We start from the raw sequence: 16,874 nt of genomic DNA on the forward strand, positions 1-16,874 counted from the left end.
GCAGGGATGAATTCTCGCTGGCACAGCAGCTGAAGCTGGTTGTACTTTCATGCTTAATTAGCACACCTTGCAAGATATCCTGGGATGTTATGACATTCACAAAGAATGTGCTTCTCTTGCACTGGAACAGCAATGGATTTCTCATTCATCATCTAGACAACATTATATAACACAACTCCTGCATGCTTCATATTTATAAATCCAAGAGATTTGGTTAGTTAGTTTAGTAGTTGGTTTGTATTTATCCTTAACACTTATCATGGATGTCTGGCATGTGATCCCATATGGAAAAAAATTTACTAAATTTGTATATGTTTTACATGAAACTTGTAGTTAATATATATGACAGTCAAAGCAGATATAAGATCCATAGTATTTTTTTGTAAAGTGAAACTTATATAATTTTGTCATTTATATGAACTATATAAAACAGTCAAAGCACATATAAGATCTATAGTATTTTTTTGTAAAGTGAAACTTATATAATTTTGTCATTTATATGAACTATATAAAACAGTCAAAGCACATATAAGATCTATAGTATTTTTTTGTAAAGTGAAACTTATATAATTTTGTCATTTATAGGAACTATATAAAACAGTCAAAGCACATATAAGATCTATAGTATTTTTTTGTAAAGTGAAACTTATATAATTTTGTCATTTATAGGAACTATATAAAACAGTCAAAGCACATATAAGAGCCATAGTAAGTTTTTGTAAAGTGAAACTTATATAATTTTGTCATTTATAGGAACTATATATAACAGTCAAAGCACATATAAGAGCCATAGTATTTTTTTGTAAAGTGAAACTTATATAATTTTGTCATTTATAGGAACTATATAAAACAGTCAAAGCACATATAAGAGCCATAGTAAGTTTTTGTAAAGTGAAACTTATATAATTTTGTCATTTATAGGAACTATATATAACAGTCAAAGCACATATAAGAGCCATAGTAAGTTTTTGTAAAGTGAAACCTATATAATTTTGTAACTTATAAGACCTATATGTGACGGTAAATCCACATACAATATTCTTAGTAAATTAGTATAAATTGAAATACATATGAACTTATAAATAATTACTGCAGTAAATCCACATACAAAATCCTTAGTAATTGTGTGTTGTCAAACTTGTAGAGTTGGGCAAACATCAGTGAAACCAAAATCTGATAGGATATTGTATAGAAACCATACAATACAGGCCATGTATGTCACAGAGACATCCAAATTAAACAAAACCTAATCTTACAATGAAATAACATGAGATGACAAAATAATGAGTTGTATTCCCTTTTACATTTTATGACTCCTACATTATTTAAGATCCCCCCACCCAGTGCCCCCCCCCAGCCAGTGTCCTCCCCAGCCAGTGACCCCCCAGTGTGACACCCCCCACCCAGTGCCCCCCAGCCAGTGTCCCCCCAGTGTGATGCCCCCCCCCCAGCCAGTGTCCTCCCCAGCCAGTGTCCCCCCAGTGTGACACAAGCCCCCAGTGCCCCCCCAACCAGTGCCCCCCCCAGCCAGTGCCCCCCCAGCCAGTGTCACCACCATTGTCCCCCCATGTACCTCCCAATGCATTTTATTTTATACTGCTATGGTAACTTATAAGAATCTTCTAAAAAAAACAAAAAACATAAAGAGAGCATATCAAACACTTCACATATGTCAGGATGTGTCTGGGTAGCTCAGTCGGTAGAGCTCTCGCCTTAAGACCACAAGTTCGTGGGTTCGATCCTGGGCACTGGCAACTCAGCGTATGAGTAGCACAGCTTGGGTGCGGCAAGTGATGCGGGAAGAATTGAGAGTTGATGGTATAGTAGGTGTGGTGCTCTATCTCAGCAACCATCTCCCAGGGGTCTATAGCGCATATGTTTTTTATACCTATCATACACTTCACATATAAAAACTTATATATAGTCATAGATAAAACATATGTTTTTTTTTATAACTATAAGGTATAATGTATTGGCTGACATATAACAATGTTATAAAAATCATATAAAAGAAGCATACTTTTCTTGTAAATTAAATGGTTACAAACTATAAAATACATACTATAATGGTATTTTTTTTATATATGGAAAGGATATATCTCATATAATTTAAAACTACAAACATTGTATGGAACATATAAGGAAAATACAGTTTGCCATGTACTTACCTCATAGATCACATACATGTTGTTTACTTGATTCATACATGATTCACTTTATTGTCTTATATGAGGATTGTATGAAAGGTGCCACTTTCAAGAGTTCACATATAAAATCTAGTATGTACTTTACATGACATACATGTAAATGACATACATAAAAAATGTAAATACTTACTATTGGAGGCAACAGGACAACATATATGTTTCTTCTACTTTTTTTTCCATATGGGATACTATGGAAAGGTTGTGAGTGACACGGAAAGGTGATGTTGTGGTGTGGTATTGTAGCCTACTGCACATGGGGGTAAAGGACTATATCATGACTGGCCTTAGTAACTTTATTCCTATTTTTACCACATTTATTATTGCAAAGAAACCCTTAATATGAAAATATGTACCGGTAGGCTATACATGCTGGGTAGCTGATGTGAGGGCCCCTGCTTAAATACAGTATACAGTCCAGTAAGCACAAAAGGTCTCACACCCACAGTCAACAACCCTTATAGATCTGACTTTATTGTTGACCCCTATACAGATCAATTTTGACAACTCTCAGAGTTAAATGATCAATTTATCAAATTACTAACCACTTCACCAATAATTTCACCTATAATTACATGCCAAAATTGGGACGCCACTGTTAAAGAGGTCGACTAAAAAGTTCTATTAGTAGTAACACATCTTTGCTGGGAGACATGCCCTAGCCAGGCCTACTAATAATAGGGATGTATGCATGCAGTTATATTTCTGCCAACAGCCCTGGGAGAGTAGCTTGGCATGCCAGTTGTAAATGGTCTCTGCTGTCTTCCTTCTGCTCTCTCTTATACACATCCATTGTCAACCTCTCATTCTCTTCGAGTTAAGATAGCTCAGGCTGAGTTGATTGTGCACGGCATGGACAATAAGATGCTCATAATTCGGGGATTTTTAAAAGAATCGATGATTTCTGATCCGTTGTGTGTGAGATTAGCTGCAGACAGAGACACAGCGAACAGTGGTATAATTATACTAGTTAGATGTGTCTACAGTACATGTGTGCAGTATGCTGAGTTTATGAACGCCTTTTTATATTATGCTTTTAAAGTCCTTGTAAAATGGACCAGAGACAGGAGGCTTCCTCCCTCTCTAGTATTAATGACCTCCTCCCTGAGTTGCCTCTGTGTCTGCCACACAGCCCCTGTTCACGAATCACTTTCTAGTCCAGGGGGTCCTTAAACGGGTTGAGAATCACTGCTATAAAATCTTCTCTTAGTCTTATGGGGATCCCTGGCATGTGTTTTCAAATGGGGGTCCGCGGGCTAATGAGTGTCAATTTGGGGATCCTTGACATGGAAAAGTTTGGGAACCACTGTTCTAGTCCACTTTCTGCTTTATTGGATAGTAGTTTACAGCCTACATGTGCGAGGGACCTATGACATAAGGACTTAATCAATCTAATCAATTTAAAAAAAAGGATTTTAAAAGTTTCAGAAATACCGAAAATAATGTAGCAGCAAGCTCACAACGAATTGCATTGTGATGCGCTGTGAGATTGTAGATCTGCTATTTCCAGTATTTTTGAATGGCGGCATTGCACATTTTTCAGTAAAAACCTTTTCTTTTTTAATAATTAACAAAAGAAAGCATTTCTCAGTCACTCGATTGATCACAACATTTATCACATAATTGATAATAATTGATAGTTGCATCTTATGTCACGCTGCGTCACATTTTCCGGTTGAAAATAAAATTGTACTTTTCAGTGAGTAAAATGCATGATAAAATATAGTTCGGGCTTCAATCAGAAGCCCCCTCCCATCGACTCAGCTGAGAATTTATTCTACCCACAACAATCCAGCTAATACATTAATAAAACCATATGGCTTCAATCCCACTGTGCAACATACCCCCGCTTTGGCTTCAGAAGAGGCCTAGCTGGCCTACACATGCAGCAACTGATGGAGATTCGTCGGTCTCTTCCTGCATTGGGGCTAAATAAACAGAGAGGTCCCTCTCCATAATTTACGGCTGACATATAATACAGTCTTGTAAAACTAATGTTTTCCATCTAATGAGGAACATCAACGGTGAACATCAAATGGCCAATGGGGGTCATGAGGAGACTGACAAAGCCAAACTAATTAAGGCAGTGAATTTCAAGGCTTGGGAAAAGTCGCATGGTGCTGCTCTGTTGAATATCAGTTGCCAGTCCTGGCCCTTACTTTGATTAAAAAAAAAGAAAAGAAAAAAGAGGAATACATACCAATTTGGACTGCAACAAAAGCCAAGCAGTGAGCAAAGACAATGAGCAGAAACATATTGTGAAGATGTGAAGATCATGGAAAAAAAGAGAGGATACTGATATTTTATTTTGTTGGACTTTTCATAACCTCACTTATGTTCCATGTGCACAAATTGTCAACAGCTTGTATCCCAAATTAATGTTTTCCACTCGTTGCCCTTGTAACGGGGCCCATGGTGACAGGTCATTTTAGAGTCACTTTTCATTCCGTTGTTGTGACCTTCCACTACATGACACAGAGTGGGACACATCCAAAAATTGTACATTGTATGATGTATGTATGACATAGTGAGAGAAAGAGAGAGACAGAGAGAGAGAGAAGAGGGCGTTATGGGAGCTCCACTTTATGCAGTGGATAATTTGTTGTGTAATTACTTACAGCTCAGAATAGCACCTGCGGCAGGCTTGAAGGCTGGCAGGCTGTGTGATGGTGGTGGTGGTGGCGAGCAGCGTGCTGCGAGGCCCAGAGTGGTTAGCACATGGCCTGGTGTGGTCTGTGAGGTCCAGCCAGCCTCTCGGAGGCGGCTGCACAGATCCAGTTCCCACAGTTGACTACTTGGCTGGCCGCGAGGTCCGTGGCTCAGCAACATCAGTGGGCACACTTCCTATTTCCCTGATTGCATTCTGAACAGGGCTCATGAGAAAACGCCGAAAGTGGCCATGGCCTCATTCGTAACAGCTATGGATCAATCCCACGGCCTTCCGTGTGGAAAGCACATGAAAAGGCGAGGTCAGGGAAGAAAAAAAGTTCACAAAGAGTTGTGATCAGCTTGTATATCCATTCTTTCATTTTTTTTAATTTGTTGTTTCTTTTTTTCTTTTTTACATTTTTGAAAAGAATTGCCTATAATGGCATGCCCGAAATACCGAAACCAGATGGAAAGTGGTTAACACGGCTCAACCAGACGCTGTTCTGGAAAGTTCACCTCCCATAACCTCATGCACCACTACCACAGAGAAACACACTCACTGTCAAGAGACAAAAGCGGGGTACCCCGATGGATGTCCTGGTAGCCCAGTTGCGACCGCAACTGTGGATCCAGGATCGGACTACCAGAAGACTCACAAATAGGAGAAGATATGGTCCTTATCGGACACGATGGACAACCACAAGCAAGGTAGCCAGACAGCAAGCATACAGTGCAATATACTCAGTAAAAGTCAAATTGAAGTTAAATTGTCAGTAATGCCCGGGCATTACTGATGATGAACCTGAGTATAATTTTGGCGTTAGGCTTATATATTTCTTTAAAGACAACCATGATCAAATCAGCAAACCTTCTACCTACATAGCAAAACTGGTCTGGCCCAGTGACGGGCCACACGACCCACTTAAAATCAGACGAAATACAGCAATGAATTATGGTCCACGGGTGGTCCCTATCTGGTAGTCAGAACATGGGCCACATATGGCTCATGACATAGCCATATCTCAGCCAACTATATAGCTGGCTCTATTCACACATTTCAGAACTGGTTCCAGATATCAGCCCCAACTAGATGACCATAGCTGGCCCTGTTCTGGACCAGACAAGTTCAGCCCTGGTTCCAGATGTCAGCTTAAGCTAAACCTGCCATACACTTAGAGTGTTGTTCATATTAATTGACTCATCTGCTTATGTGATAATATCCATGAGTCATAACAAAAAGTGTGCACACGGTTTACTGGAATACTTTTCTATCTGCCTATTGCAAATCAGAGTAGGTACAGTCATTTAGCATGGGGAGTCTTACCTAAAAACCACAGAGGGTTCAGTCCATACTGGTTGAAAACTTGGCCTCGTTGAAGGCACAGCTCGTTTAACAACTCAATGCTGCAATGGGGTGTTAGCCAGTCCACTAAAAGTATATTTTCCTGGACTGGAAATACCTTGTTCAAGGCAGGGTGTCATTTTATGCAAGTGTATGACAATAAATCATTTTCATTGTGTGACAATGTACAGACACTCCTGAGAACAAACGGTGTGTACTGTACATGAAAGGCTGATAAATCAATTGTCTGGGGCGGTGGAAAGCAAAGGGGAAAGTAGTCTTGGAACTCTCTATGCGCTGTGAGATATATACCGTGATGCAGAGCAGAGCCACTGTCAATAATGGAATACTTTCAAATATGTCCACGCTCTATGTGCAGCAATTGATCAATGTTATAGGGCTCCCTTTGTAGCCAACGCCGATTTTTGTATTCTTTACACATGTGCATAATTCATGATTGTGCTCATACGCGAGAATGCGTTTAATTTTGAGAAATTCAAGACCCCTTGTAGCACAATCTTAGTATCTGGCAACTGCAACCGCAGCTAAAGTTATGGCTATAGGATTAGGGTAAGGATTACATTACTTTAAGTTTTGGAAAGACTTTAGAAGAGTAACACAACTTCTGTTTAAGGTACCATTGCTATATGACACAACACAGTTCACAATTATAGTCCTTTGGAAGAAGGAACTCCTTCAGCATGGGGCTTGAATCTGTGAACTCTTGAGCCAGAAGCAATGGTTTATGCAGCTCTGTAGTACCTCCGTATATCTCCATTGTGCAGGCAGAACACTACTGTACATTTACATGTTGCTGGTGAAGCGCACGCAAAGTGCTTTGTTTTTCATATGGATTTATGTGATTCACTGGTGAATGCATGAATTAAAGTGGGTAAGACAACACAGCCGCAGCGAGTCAACTAAGCACTGTGTTGTACTTCCAGCAACATCTTTTCTCTATTTCGTGAACATCCCAGGAAGCCATTAATGACTTTGTAATGATGACTTGGACAGCTCTTCAGCTCTACCTTTCCGCCCTTCCCACACACCAGCTGCGTTTGACCCGATCCTGACAATATTAACAACATATTGTGCTAACACAGTGTTGCTTCATGAAAGTCATATTTCTTAAACAATGAAATATATAAACCATAATGGTTTCTGTCAGCCCATGGTTCTTATACACAGTAAAATCCTGACTTAACTCTAAGATTTGTACACTCTCTGCGTTATAAATGTAACGTATTTAGTATCTTATTGTGTAATCCATACTTAGGCAAAGTGAAGACGGGTACTGAAGAACGGTTCATGATATTTATGACAAATAATACCATAAGAGTCTAATAGTGTGCCTTAATGCATGCTACAATTCACTGTGGCGTTCCTTTCTGTCTTCATAATAATGAGAGAATAACTGATTTATTCTTAGACACCATTACTATTTAGTTAAAATGCATAGTTCACTTGTCCAATTCCTGTTCATGGAACATTGACAGCTCTACAGCTTTGTATTTCTCTCTAGAGGTGCATGCATTTTATTACTCAATACAAGTTAGATTCATGAGTTTCTGTCAGCAATGACCTTCCAGGGATGGATTTGTGGAGGCCAGAACTCTGCAACTTGACGCTACTCTGCATAATTGCCTTGGACATATTTCTGAATAATTTACCCCTTCCAACACAGGAGTTAAACAATGCAGGATTTTGGGCACAAAACACTGCAACAATATCTCCTTATTTACCTTAGCGGCCCTGTGATTATGTTGCAAAAGGAAACGGCCATCTATTTCAAACCTGTGTGGTCAAGCAGTTAGCAACCTTGTCCGATGAATCACTCACTTTCCTAACACCACGTCATGAGGAGTTGAGTGCTTTGTTTATGCACATCAGACACAGTGTTTTGCTCCGATGCCATAAAAAAAAACCCTACCTCCACCCCCCTTTTCTCTCTCTATCCTCTCTGCCTTTCTCTCTCGGCACAGGAGGCCCTCGTGCAATCTGGTGAGCATCTGATTGTTATTTAGGCCTCTCTCTCTACTGTTATCATGATAAAAAACACTGAACTGGGGCCCAAGGGCTCTGTAAAAAACCCCAAAGAGGTCTAAATTGAGACTGTGACTGACATGCGTCGCAGCATTGGACGGAAGGCTGTAATCAGAGCTGACTCTGTGGCGGACAGACAGCGGGATCATCCACCCCCAGCTGAAATAAAAAATAAAAATAAAACTTTGAAAACAAAAATGCCGACAGAGCCTTAGAGCTTAAGCGGCACACACAGACACACGCACACACACACACACACACACACACACACACACACACACACACACACACACACACACACACACACACACACACACACACACACACACGCACATGGGAAGAACACAGCTGTCTGGTCGGCTTGCTTCGCTCTTAAAAGAGAACAAAACTCGGCTTAGGAATTTCAGACCCGTTATCCCCATAGTACAGGATAAAGACCAAAAGTTGAACAGCTCTGTCCCTAAAGCCATAAAAAGGAGAAGTGTCAGTTGAAGATGTCATCATAATGTGAGTGAAATCTAGAGCTGTCCCAACAAAGCTTAAGTTTTATTATGTTCTGAGTTTTATTCTATTGTTCCGTCGATGTCAGTCGTGGAACATGTCCTTATCGCCAGTCCAGTCCAGTCCTGTTTCATTCACTATAGGGTGGCTCACTTGTATACCTGATGACAATACGATAACAATACTAATACTGATAACAATTAGTTAGCTCTGTATATTGTTGTTAACTATATATGGAATCGTACATTTCCCGTGTTTGCCCAGGTCTCGTGACATCATGTGACATCATCAGGGATGGAGATGTGGAGACCCTGATGTCATAGTAAATGCGACCTGCTGTCACAGTTAAACCCATATGGAGATCCCTGATTTCATCAATATTGGCCAGCAACTCCCTCGAATCTCAAACCCGTAGATCTCCATATATGGATATTATGTCAGAAGCTGTTCTGACATATATGTTTATCCTTCCCCATCCGTCCATTCAAATTTCAAACTCTAGACTACCTGGGTCATCATCAAACTCTGTACACTCAAGAGAATGTCCCCTCTACCACCCTTAGATCTCCATTATGATTATACTGTATGGAGCTGACCTGTTCTAATCAGGATATATTTGTAAAAGTTACAAGGAAACAAACAAGCACTCTTCAGCCAGTGAGACATTTATTGTGGTGCAGATGGTGGTACGTGATGACAGCGGAGGACATGGAGACCGAAAGGATGATGTTGACTGACATATGTTATACTTAAGACTCAACGGGCAATGTCATTATTTTAATTCGGTGCTATCCCCAATCTTGAAGCAGCACTGTGACGTGTGATGGACGGCCAAATGGCCAGAGGTTCTTCCAACCCTGATTTGGGGCTTGAATAAAGCTAGATGGACCGTGGGTCCTGCGTGTATCATTATGCATGCATCTAAAAGTCCCTCAAATGAATGGGTTTGAGGCTGTGCGTCAAAACAGTGATATTGACCGCGGATACTTGTACGCAAGCTTTTCTCAAAATCTCTCTCTTTATTTTTATCGTTGGTGTTATGACTTTGCCTTGCCTGAGGCAATAGGCATGCGTGCCCACGAAGGAACTTGTTTGTCCTTGGATGGGATGGGACCGTTCTGCATCACAATGATCCCATTTTACCCCTTATTTGACATGTTTAATTTCCCTCCAGGGGGCAGTGTTTGAACAAAGGAGACTCCTATCTTTCAGCACTCACTAATTTGGAGCGCAGATCCACTCTGTCCAAACGATTTTATACAAACCAGACACAGGGACAATACAGTGAATAAGAAATTAAATACAGAATACCTAACCGAATAACATAGTGTAAAGCCCAGAAAAGTGTGGCGATGACATATATGTGTAATGTTATTGTGGGCTTTATTATAGCAGGAAATAGCATCGTACCAAAGTCCATCAAGGTCGATACATTTGCTTTGTGCAGTAGATTTAGAAATAATGTAGAATGTTTAAAATTGTAAACATAATTAGCCACTTGATTGATGAAGGCTTAATTGTTTGCACTCGCTGTTGCATCAAACGAGAATTACATCGTTGGCAGGTAGACCATAATGAACGTGTGTGTGTGTGTGTGTGTGTGTGTGTGTGTGTGTGTGTGTGTGTGTGTGTGTGTGTGTGTGTGTGTGTGATTGATTGTCTTATATAAACACGTAAGGTTCGCTGAAGTCACTAATGAGGATTGTGCGGGACAAGTAAAGTAAACCACTGCCACACCTCTCCAAATGCGCCAAGCGACGCATTCCAAAATAAACCACTTCAAAAGCACTCCAGTGGGTAGGCTACTACATGTGAGACACGTTCGAGCTGCGTGAATCATAGCGGGGCGAAAGAAAGGTTGCAGCAGACTTGACTAACTCCAAAAGACACCACGGTCAAGTGACAGGCTCCGCACAGTCGCCCAGCCAACCGTCGGGCACTTCTCTCATTACGCGCATTACGCGCTGCATGCAAAGCAAACCTCTCCCTTTTCTCAATGAATCTTAGCTCGGGTTCAACCCCTCCCATTTTGTGTAAACGCTTAATTGTCCGTCTTGCTGACGAAACCCGTGTAGGCTTAAATACAGCGTGCGCCTCTTGCATCGGGGTGGAATTGTCTCTAATAGCTCTACTCGTCCGACCGAGCATCTCGACCGTCCCCCGTTCCCACTGATAAGAAAGAGAATGCAGGTGTCTCTCACTCTGATCTTCCTGCTACAGGGATGCTGCGCTGTCGTGAAGGGATGGAAGGTACTGAAAAATGACGCCACGGAGATCATACCAGAATACACAGAAGGGACCCCCAGGGCACCCCAGGAGGTTATACAAGAATCTAACAACAACAACAACAACAACAATAACAACAACCACAACAATAACCACAACAACAACACTATGAATAACAGGGCGAAACACGGAGGAAGGAGGACAGCAAATACAGCCTCCTACAGTGAGTATTCTTCCGCTCGACTCAACAAAAATATGTGCATGTAAATATCAACTTGTTTGGGGCATGTATTGCAATGTTGTCACCATTAGGCAAATTGTGTTCACCCATAAACAAAAGTAGCCTAATTAAATCGATTAAATAGACCCTGATAGCTTTAATGATTAATCAATGATGATGTCCATGCAAAACAAATATACAAAACGTATTTCAAAAATAATCTCAAGCAACCAACAAATTAACAGGACATGAAAATGCAATTATTAATTGTTTAGAGAAAATATCGTACATGATGAATATCTATGTTTATATGTGGATAGCTATAGGTTTAGTAGAATGTCCAACATGGACCTTTTATTTGAATATGAAAAAAGAATGCATGTCCTTTGAATAGGCTACTAGACAAATGTAATATTTAATTAAATAGTCTTTAATATTATTACTTATAAATATAGTACAGTTTTTTATGTAAATGATGTTGCATTGCCTGGATAGATTTGGCCTTTGAGTGAAAGTTTTCAAGTGTAATTGAACTACTTTTCGTACAATACACTTTCCTCCGGTTTAAATTTGACATTAGGAATTTGTGGAATCCACCAGGGTATAATTTGTGTTCAAAGACACCCACATGTGACAAGCAGAAATACTGCAAGTATTAGTTGCACTTCATCCTGTCATTGATGACAAACAGTTGTGTGGGAAGGGTGTAGGGAAAAAAAGAAAGAATTTGATGCCAAATCTAAAATGATAACAACCCAGAAGCATACTTGCGGTATCTATCTGACGCGGAGCATTCAGTGAGAGCTTTTTCCCCCTCCTACATTGGATTGAAGGTTATTTCCTCCTAGTTTTTAGTCAAGCATAACTATTTGATTATTTACAGTAACAGTAACAGCATGTCTCCGCAATCAATTAAAAATAAAACCTCAACTAAAAAAAGAGGGGGGAAAAAAGAACTTGTTCTCGGGGGGTTTTGTCTTTGGGCTTTGTGGGAAATTGCCTCTTAAATGCAACGCTGGCTTTGTGAATGGCTCCCACCTGTGCCTGGTAAAGGTTGAATAGATTCTGATTGGTATATTTCTTCATGAATTCAAGATGTTACCATATTCCCAGTTTGGCCCTTATAGTTCTGTCATGTTCTACACACATCAGAGTCTGAGACAAGACAAGAAAAGTGTTATCAGATTAGGGTGACAACGGTTGAATGGGATCAATTACTGTAACATGTCACTGTGAGTGAGCTCTTCCACCAGATACGTCTGCAGGTGCTGTGATGCCTAAAGCAATAATCTGTACATTTAATAGGGTCAGGCTTCACGTAATTTCCCCACACTTGACAAACAGCACAGATTCCCTGCACGGCCAAGGTTTGGGAAAACATGCTTCTCTAACCTTCGCGTGGTGCATATCAGAGATAATATTAGCAGAGTTTCACACGGGGAGACGGTGATCTGGTGGATTATGTTCTCTGGTACGTGTGTTGCTCCGTTGGTCGTTCTCTCTTCCTCCCACTGGGGAATTCAGGCATGATCGTGGTCCCTGTGGGGTTTCGGTGGAATTGTCTGGCTTCGCTCCAGTGCTCTCCAGCGGGGTCATCTCTCCCTGCAGTGCACAGAGTTACAACAGAGTACTGTAGAATGAACACCTATCAGTGTTTTTCTCCCCTAAGGCTGATAATAGAGGAAATTTAGGGGAGAGAAGAGTGCATTCATGACTATGCATTTAGGATGTTCTCACTGATATTTTCGTTGCATGTCCGCCACTAGGTAAGGTTCATGTGGTTAAGGCTAATTTATATGTCTCTGTACGACCGCGTTACCCATGTCACGTTATTCAGTTGAAAATCTGTTATTTGCGTTGAGCGACATGGTCACACAACAAAGTATAAATTAGGCTGTAACACTGTTGGTAGACATTGTATACCGTGGGGCAGCCTTTCTATCATGGCCAGAGAATAACACTAGATCATATTCTCTTGAAGGGGTGGACGAAAAGGAAGTCATCTCACATAAATCCTTTGTTGGGGACCTCGCAAAGAAAGCCACCAAGGAAAATGGATCCCACTCTGAGTGTATAATTTCTTAACCGACACTTCCTCTGCCCTTTTTTACACACCGCTTGTAAAAGAATGGGAACAATAACTCATGCACATGGCTGCTAAAAAGCTGTGGCTTAAATATAGGATTACATGATGAATGAGGTCCCTTGAATCAGTTTGGCACTCGTCCGGTATAGGCTATATACGTTTGAAAGCCGAACGGATGCACTGCTGCCCTTAAAATAAACGGACAGCTATTTACACTTCCGTCGTCATGTCCATTTCCGGATGGCCCACTGCTCAGTTTTTGTTCCGAGTCAAATCTGTGTTAGGTTTGATTGAGCTGTCTAATGGCGCTCTGGTCTGGATTTGCCATCAGCTGATTACTGCCAGCTGGGATTCTTGTCAGGCCCCCATCGTCAGCTAATGATCAGGCCATGAATCAATCTCAGCAAATCTGCTCCAGCCACACAGGCTTAGCCCCTTAGTAAATGTACAAATATTGATATTAGGCTGTATTTATGAATCTATATTTCATGCCCGTTATGTTATTGCAGAGTGTCTGTTATCAAGATTTAAAAGACCTTGGCCCGGCTCCAATCTATGTTCTGCTGTGCAGCTAAAGGCAGGCAGTTTACACACATTTGACATGAATTAAAATCTGCCTCATAGTGCATGCATTTTGCATCTGGCTAATGTTATGTTTTCCCCTGATGCTGTCCATGTAGCTAATCTTTAAGTTTAACTAACAGCATGCATGGAAGCAACTTGAAACCAAAAGTCAACACAAGCTTAGAATATGGAGGGGAAAGGAACTGGTTGGAATAAAGTGTTCCTTCCATGCGCTACAGTATGTCCAACCGGGAAAACTCCCCCCTGTCGGGTGCAAAGAAGCGGCTTGGACGCTCATGCATTGAAGGAAGCATGAGATCAGTCCGTTGCTCTCCCCAGGTTGGCGGAGGGTGTGTAGAGCCCAGGATCACATTAGATAATTGTCACTGGGTGAAAAATGGGTTGCAAAATCGTGGGATAAAAATTATAGATACAAAAAAATGAATATGGCAAATTGGGCAGTATTGGGAGGCTGTTAACTGTATACAAATGTACCATCCATTTGATTCTATTTGTACACTCTCTGAGCTAAATTAACGCGCAGGAGTTTCACGTTGCATTAAAGATGTACCGCTCCAATATGTGGGACTTCAAAGTGTTTTTTCCTGGACTGAAGCCACAGCTTGTAACTCTGATCTCCTCTCCTCCCCAGGTGCCTCTGAGCTGAGCTGCAGGGAGCTGCGCTCCACTCGCTACATCACCGACGGATCCTGCCGCAGCGCGAAGCCTGTCAAGGAGTTGGTGTGCTCGGGCCAGTGCATGCCCGCCCACCTCCTGCCCAACTCCATCGTCCGCGGCAAGTGGTGGAGGAGCAGCGCTTCGGACTACCGCTGCATCCCCGCCCACTCCCGCATGCAGAGGGTGCAGCTGCAGTGTCCGAACGGCAACAGCCGGACTTACAAAATACGCGTGGTCACCTCTTGCAAGTGCAAGCGTTACAGCCGCCACCACAACCAGTCGGAGGCCAAGGAGCTGCCCAAGCCGCGGCGCAAGAAACACAGCCGTTTGTCCCAGGGTCGGAACAAGAACAACACGCCACTGTTGGGCAACTCATACTGAGGCTGCTCTGTGGTGTCCTCCGATACTAGGACAGAGACGAAAGCACACTTGCTCATACACGCGCACAGGTTATCATAACATACCGACCAACATGTCTCCTTTACTGTGAGAAGGAGAAAATGTCAAAGAAAAGGAAAATCATAAGCTATTTGCTGGACTGAGTTTTAAGTTGTGTGTTTATCACCATTACAGGCACTATCCATGTTTTTTGTTTGTTTTGTTTAGTTTTTTTGCCAGACAAAAAAACTACATATTTCTCGTGCATGACCAAATGAGTGGACAGACAATGACTTGCCGTGACTGGTCAGGACGAGTGTCACTGCCTTCCAGAGGATGATAATGAGAACCTGATCACAACACAGCTCAGTATGTCCCCAGGCTTATAGCCCCCTCACTTTGACACAGATATTATTCAAAACAACACAGTGGAGAAGTCCCCCAAGGTCTCCAATCCATCTGTACAAACATCCAACGGACATACTCGTACATGATCACACCACATCCCGTGTTAAAATGTGACTAGGTGTACCGGTATCTTTGCTCCAAGCTCACTGCATCCAGCTCCTAATGGCTGCAGTGTAAAGAGGAAAATGTGCCAGCTCTGTGTGGACATGGGATCCTAAGAGTCGAGGGACCTTGAAGGCAGACATCTGACAGCCCAGAAGGAGACTCACTCATTGGGACAAGTCCCTGAGCACTACCCAAGCCGCGAGCAGCCCCAAGCAAGACTGTAAGTTACAATATGGGCATTCCCCTACTGGTGGATAGAGGGAGGAGAAAGTGAAAGAGAGATAAAAAATAAAAAAAGAGACGGGAAGTTGTGTCAGCAAGCACCCCAACACCAAGGAGGCACTGGGCATTCCTGTGACTCCTCTTTAATTGCTAAATGAGCCCATTCCTGCATTTAGGATTTGAGTCATAAAAAAGCCATTTCCTCTAGACGTGGTCAGTTCCTGTTTGCTGGAATCGCACGAAAAGGTCCACATGTGTGGAGGAGGCTTCAGCAAATAGTCCCTGCTTGTTCTGTTACCTTGGGGGCAGAGCATTCTCCAGCACGCACCCACACTGGAAATAATTTGGAACAAGTAAAATAGCACTGGTGATCAACTAGCCATAGCCAAAATACATCCTCTCTCAGCCCCAGTTCTCTGAATATCCCAGACAGGAAATATACGAATAAAACTAAATACCCAATTGAAATTTCTATTGTATTGACTGCTGAAACACAGCAGGATGCAGACAGGAAGAGATAGCTGGGCAGCCCAGTCGGTGACAGCACCTCCTTTCTCAGCATTGCCACGCACCCGTCTGTATTTCATGAAGAGTATTCAGAACATTTCCGCTTATTGTCAGCATTCCGTTGTTTTCGCTCATATTGCTTCCTGATTTCAGTTTTCTAAACTGTACTGACAATGTTTGCTTCTTTTTCAATTGTGTGTTTGAAATAGCAACTGGAAGGGATTTTGTCATGTAAGCAGAGGAGTTGGCCATGTATAGCCTGACTGTACATATTGTACCTGTGTGGTCTTTTGGATTGGTGCCCTCGCATGACAGGGTGCTAAAAAGAAGGCGGGCAGTTTCCCACAGACACAAAGAAGGACTGTTACAAAGAATGAACAGCATATTTATTTTTTATTTCCACATTTAAATTATTTATGCAACCTTTTTTTGTAGTAAATGAATGCCATTATTGTCATATAGTATAACAGAGCCTTTGAGAATGAAATACTGTACAGTACATGAATAAAGTAAAGGCAGATATATTATTTGAAAAGACTGGGTTCTTTTGTTACGATTCTTCTCAATGTGTTCCTTTGACAAGACCTTTCCCTTTTCTCTAGTCTGTACCTGCACACAAATCTCTCAAGAAAAAAACAATGCAAGCAATTAGGAAGTGGAGGATTTGGTTTCTCTTTGAATTGTCTGGCCAAGCTCACAAAAGCAGAGGAAGAAGAATTCACAAGGGAATCCACTCGTGAG

At 41.6% G+C, this 16,874-nt stretch overlaps 1 protein-coding gene across 1 annotated transcript; it reads left to right on the plus strand.

Moving 5' to 3' along the window:
* The first annotated feature begins 10,624 nt into the window (after positions 1-10,624).
* sost (sclerostin) lies at positions 10,625-16,660 on the plus strand. Its single transcript, XM_080788941.1, has 2 exons — positions 10,625-11,188; positions 14,488-16,660. Exons 1-2 carry the CDS (start codon positions 10,924-10,926, stop codon positions 14,892-14,894), a joined length of 672 nt encoding a protein of 223 aa, XP_080645067.1. The 5' UTR covers positions 10,625-10,923; the 3' UTR covers positions 14,895-16,660.
* Positions 16,661-16,874: the final 214 nt, after the last annotated feature.

Source organism: Protomyctophum bolini (assembly GCF_963924005.1).
Source record: "Protomyctophum bolini genome assembly, chromosome: 18".
NCBI classification, from domain to species: domain Eukaryota; kingdom Metazoa; phylum Chordata; class Actinopteri; order Myctophiformes; family Myctophidae; genus Protomyctophum; species Protomyctophum bolini.

Coding starts and splice junctions, on each gene's coding strand:
- sost (XM_080788941.1), top strand. CDS start 10,924: ATGCAGGTGTCTCTCACTCTGATCTTCCTGCTACAGGGATGCTGCGCT. Junction 11,189..14,487: donor AGCAAATACAGCCTCCTACA/GTGAGTATTCTT, acceptor TCTCCTCCCCAG/GTGCCTCTGAGCTGAGCTGC.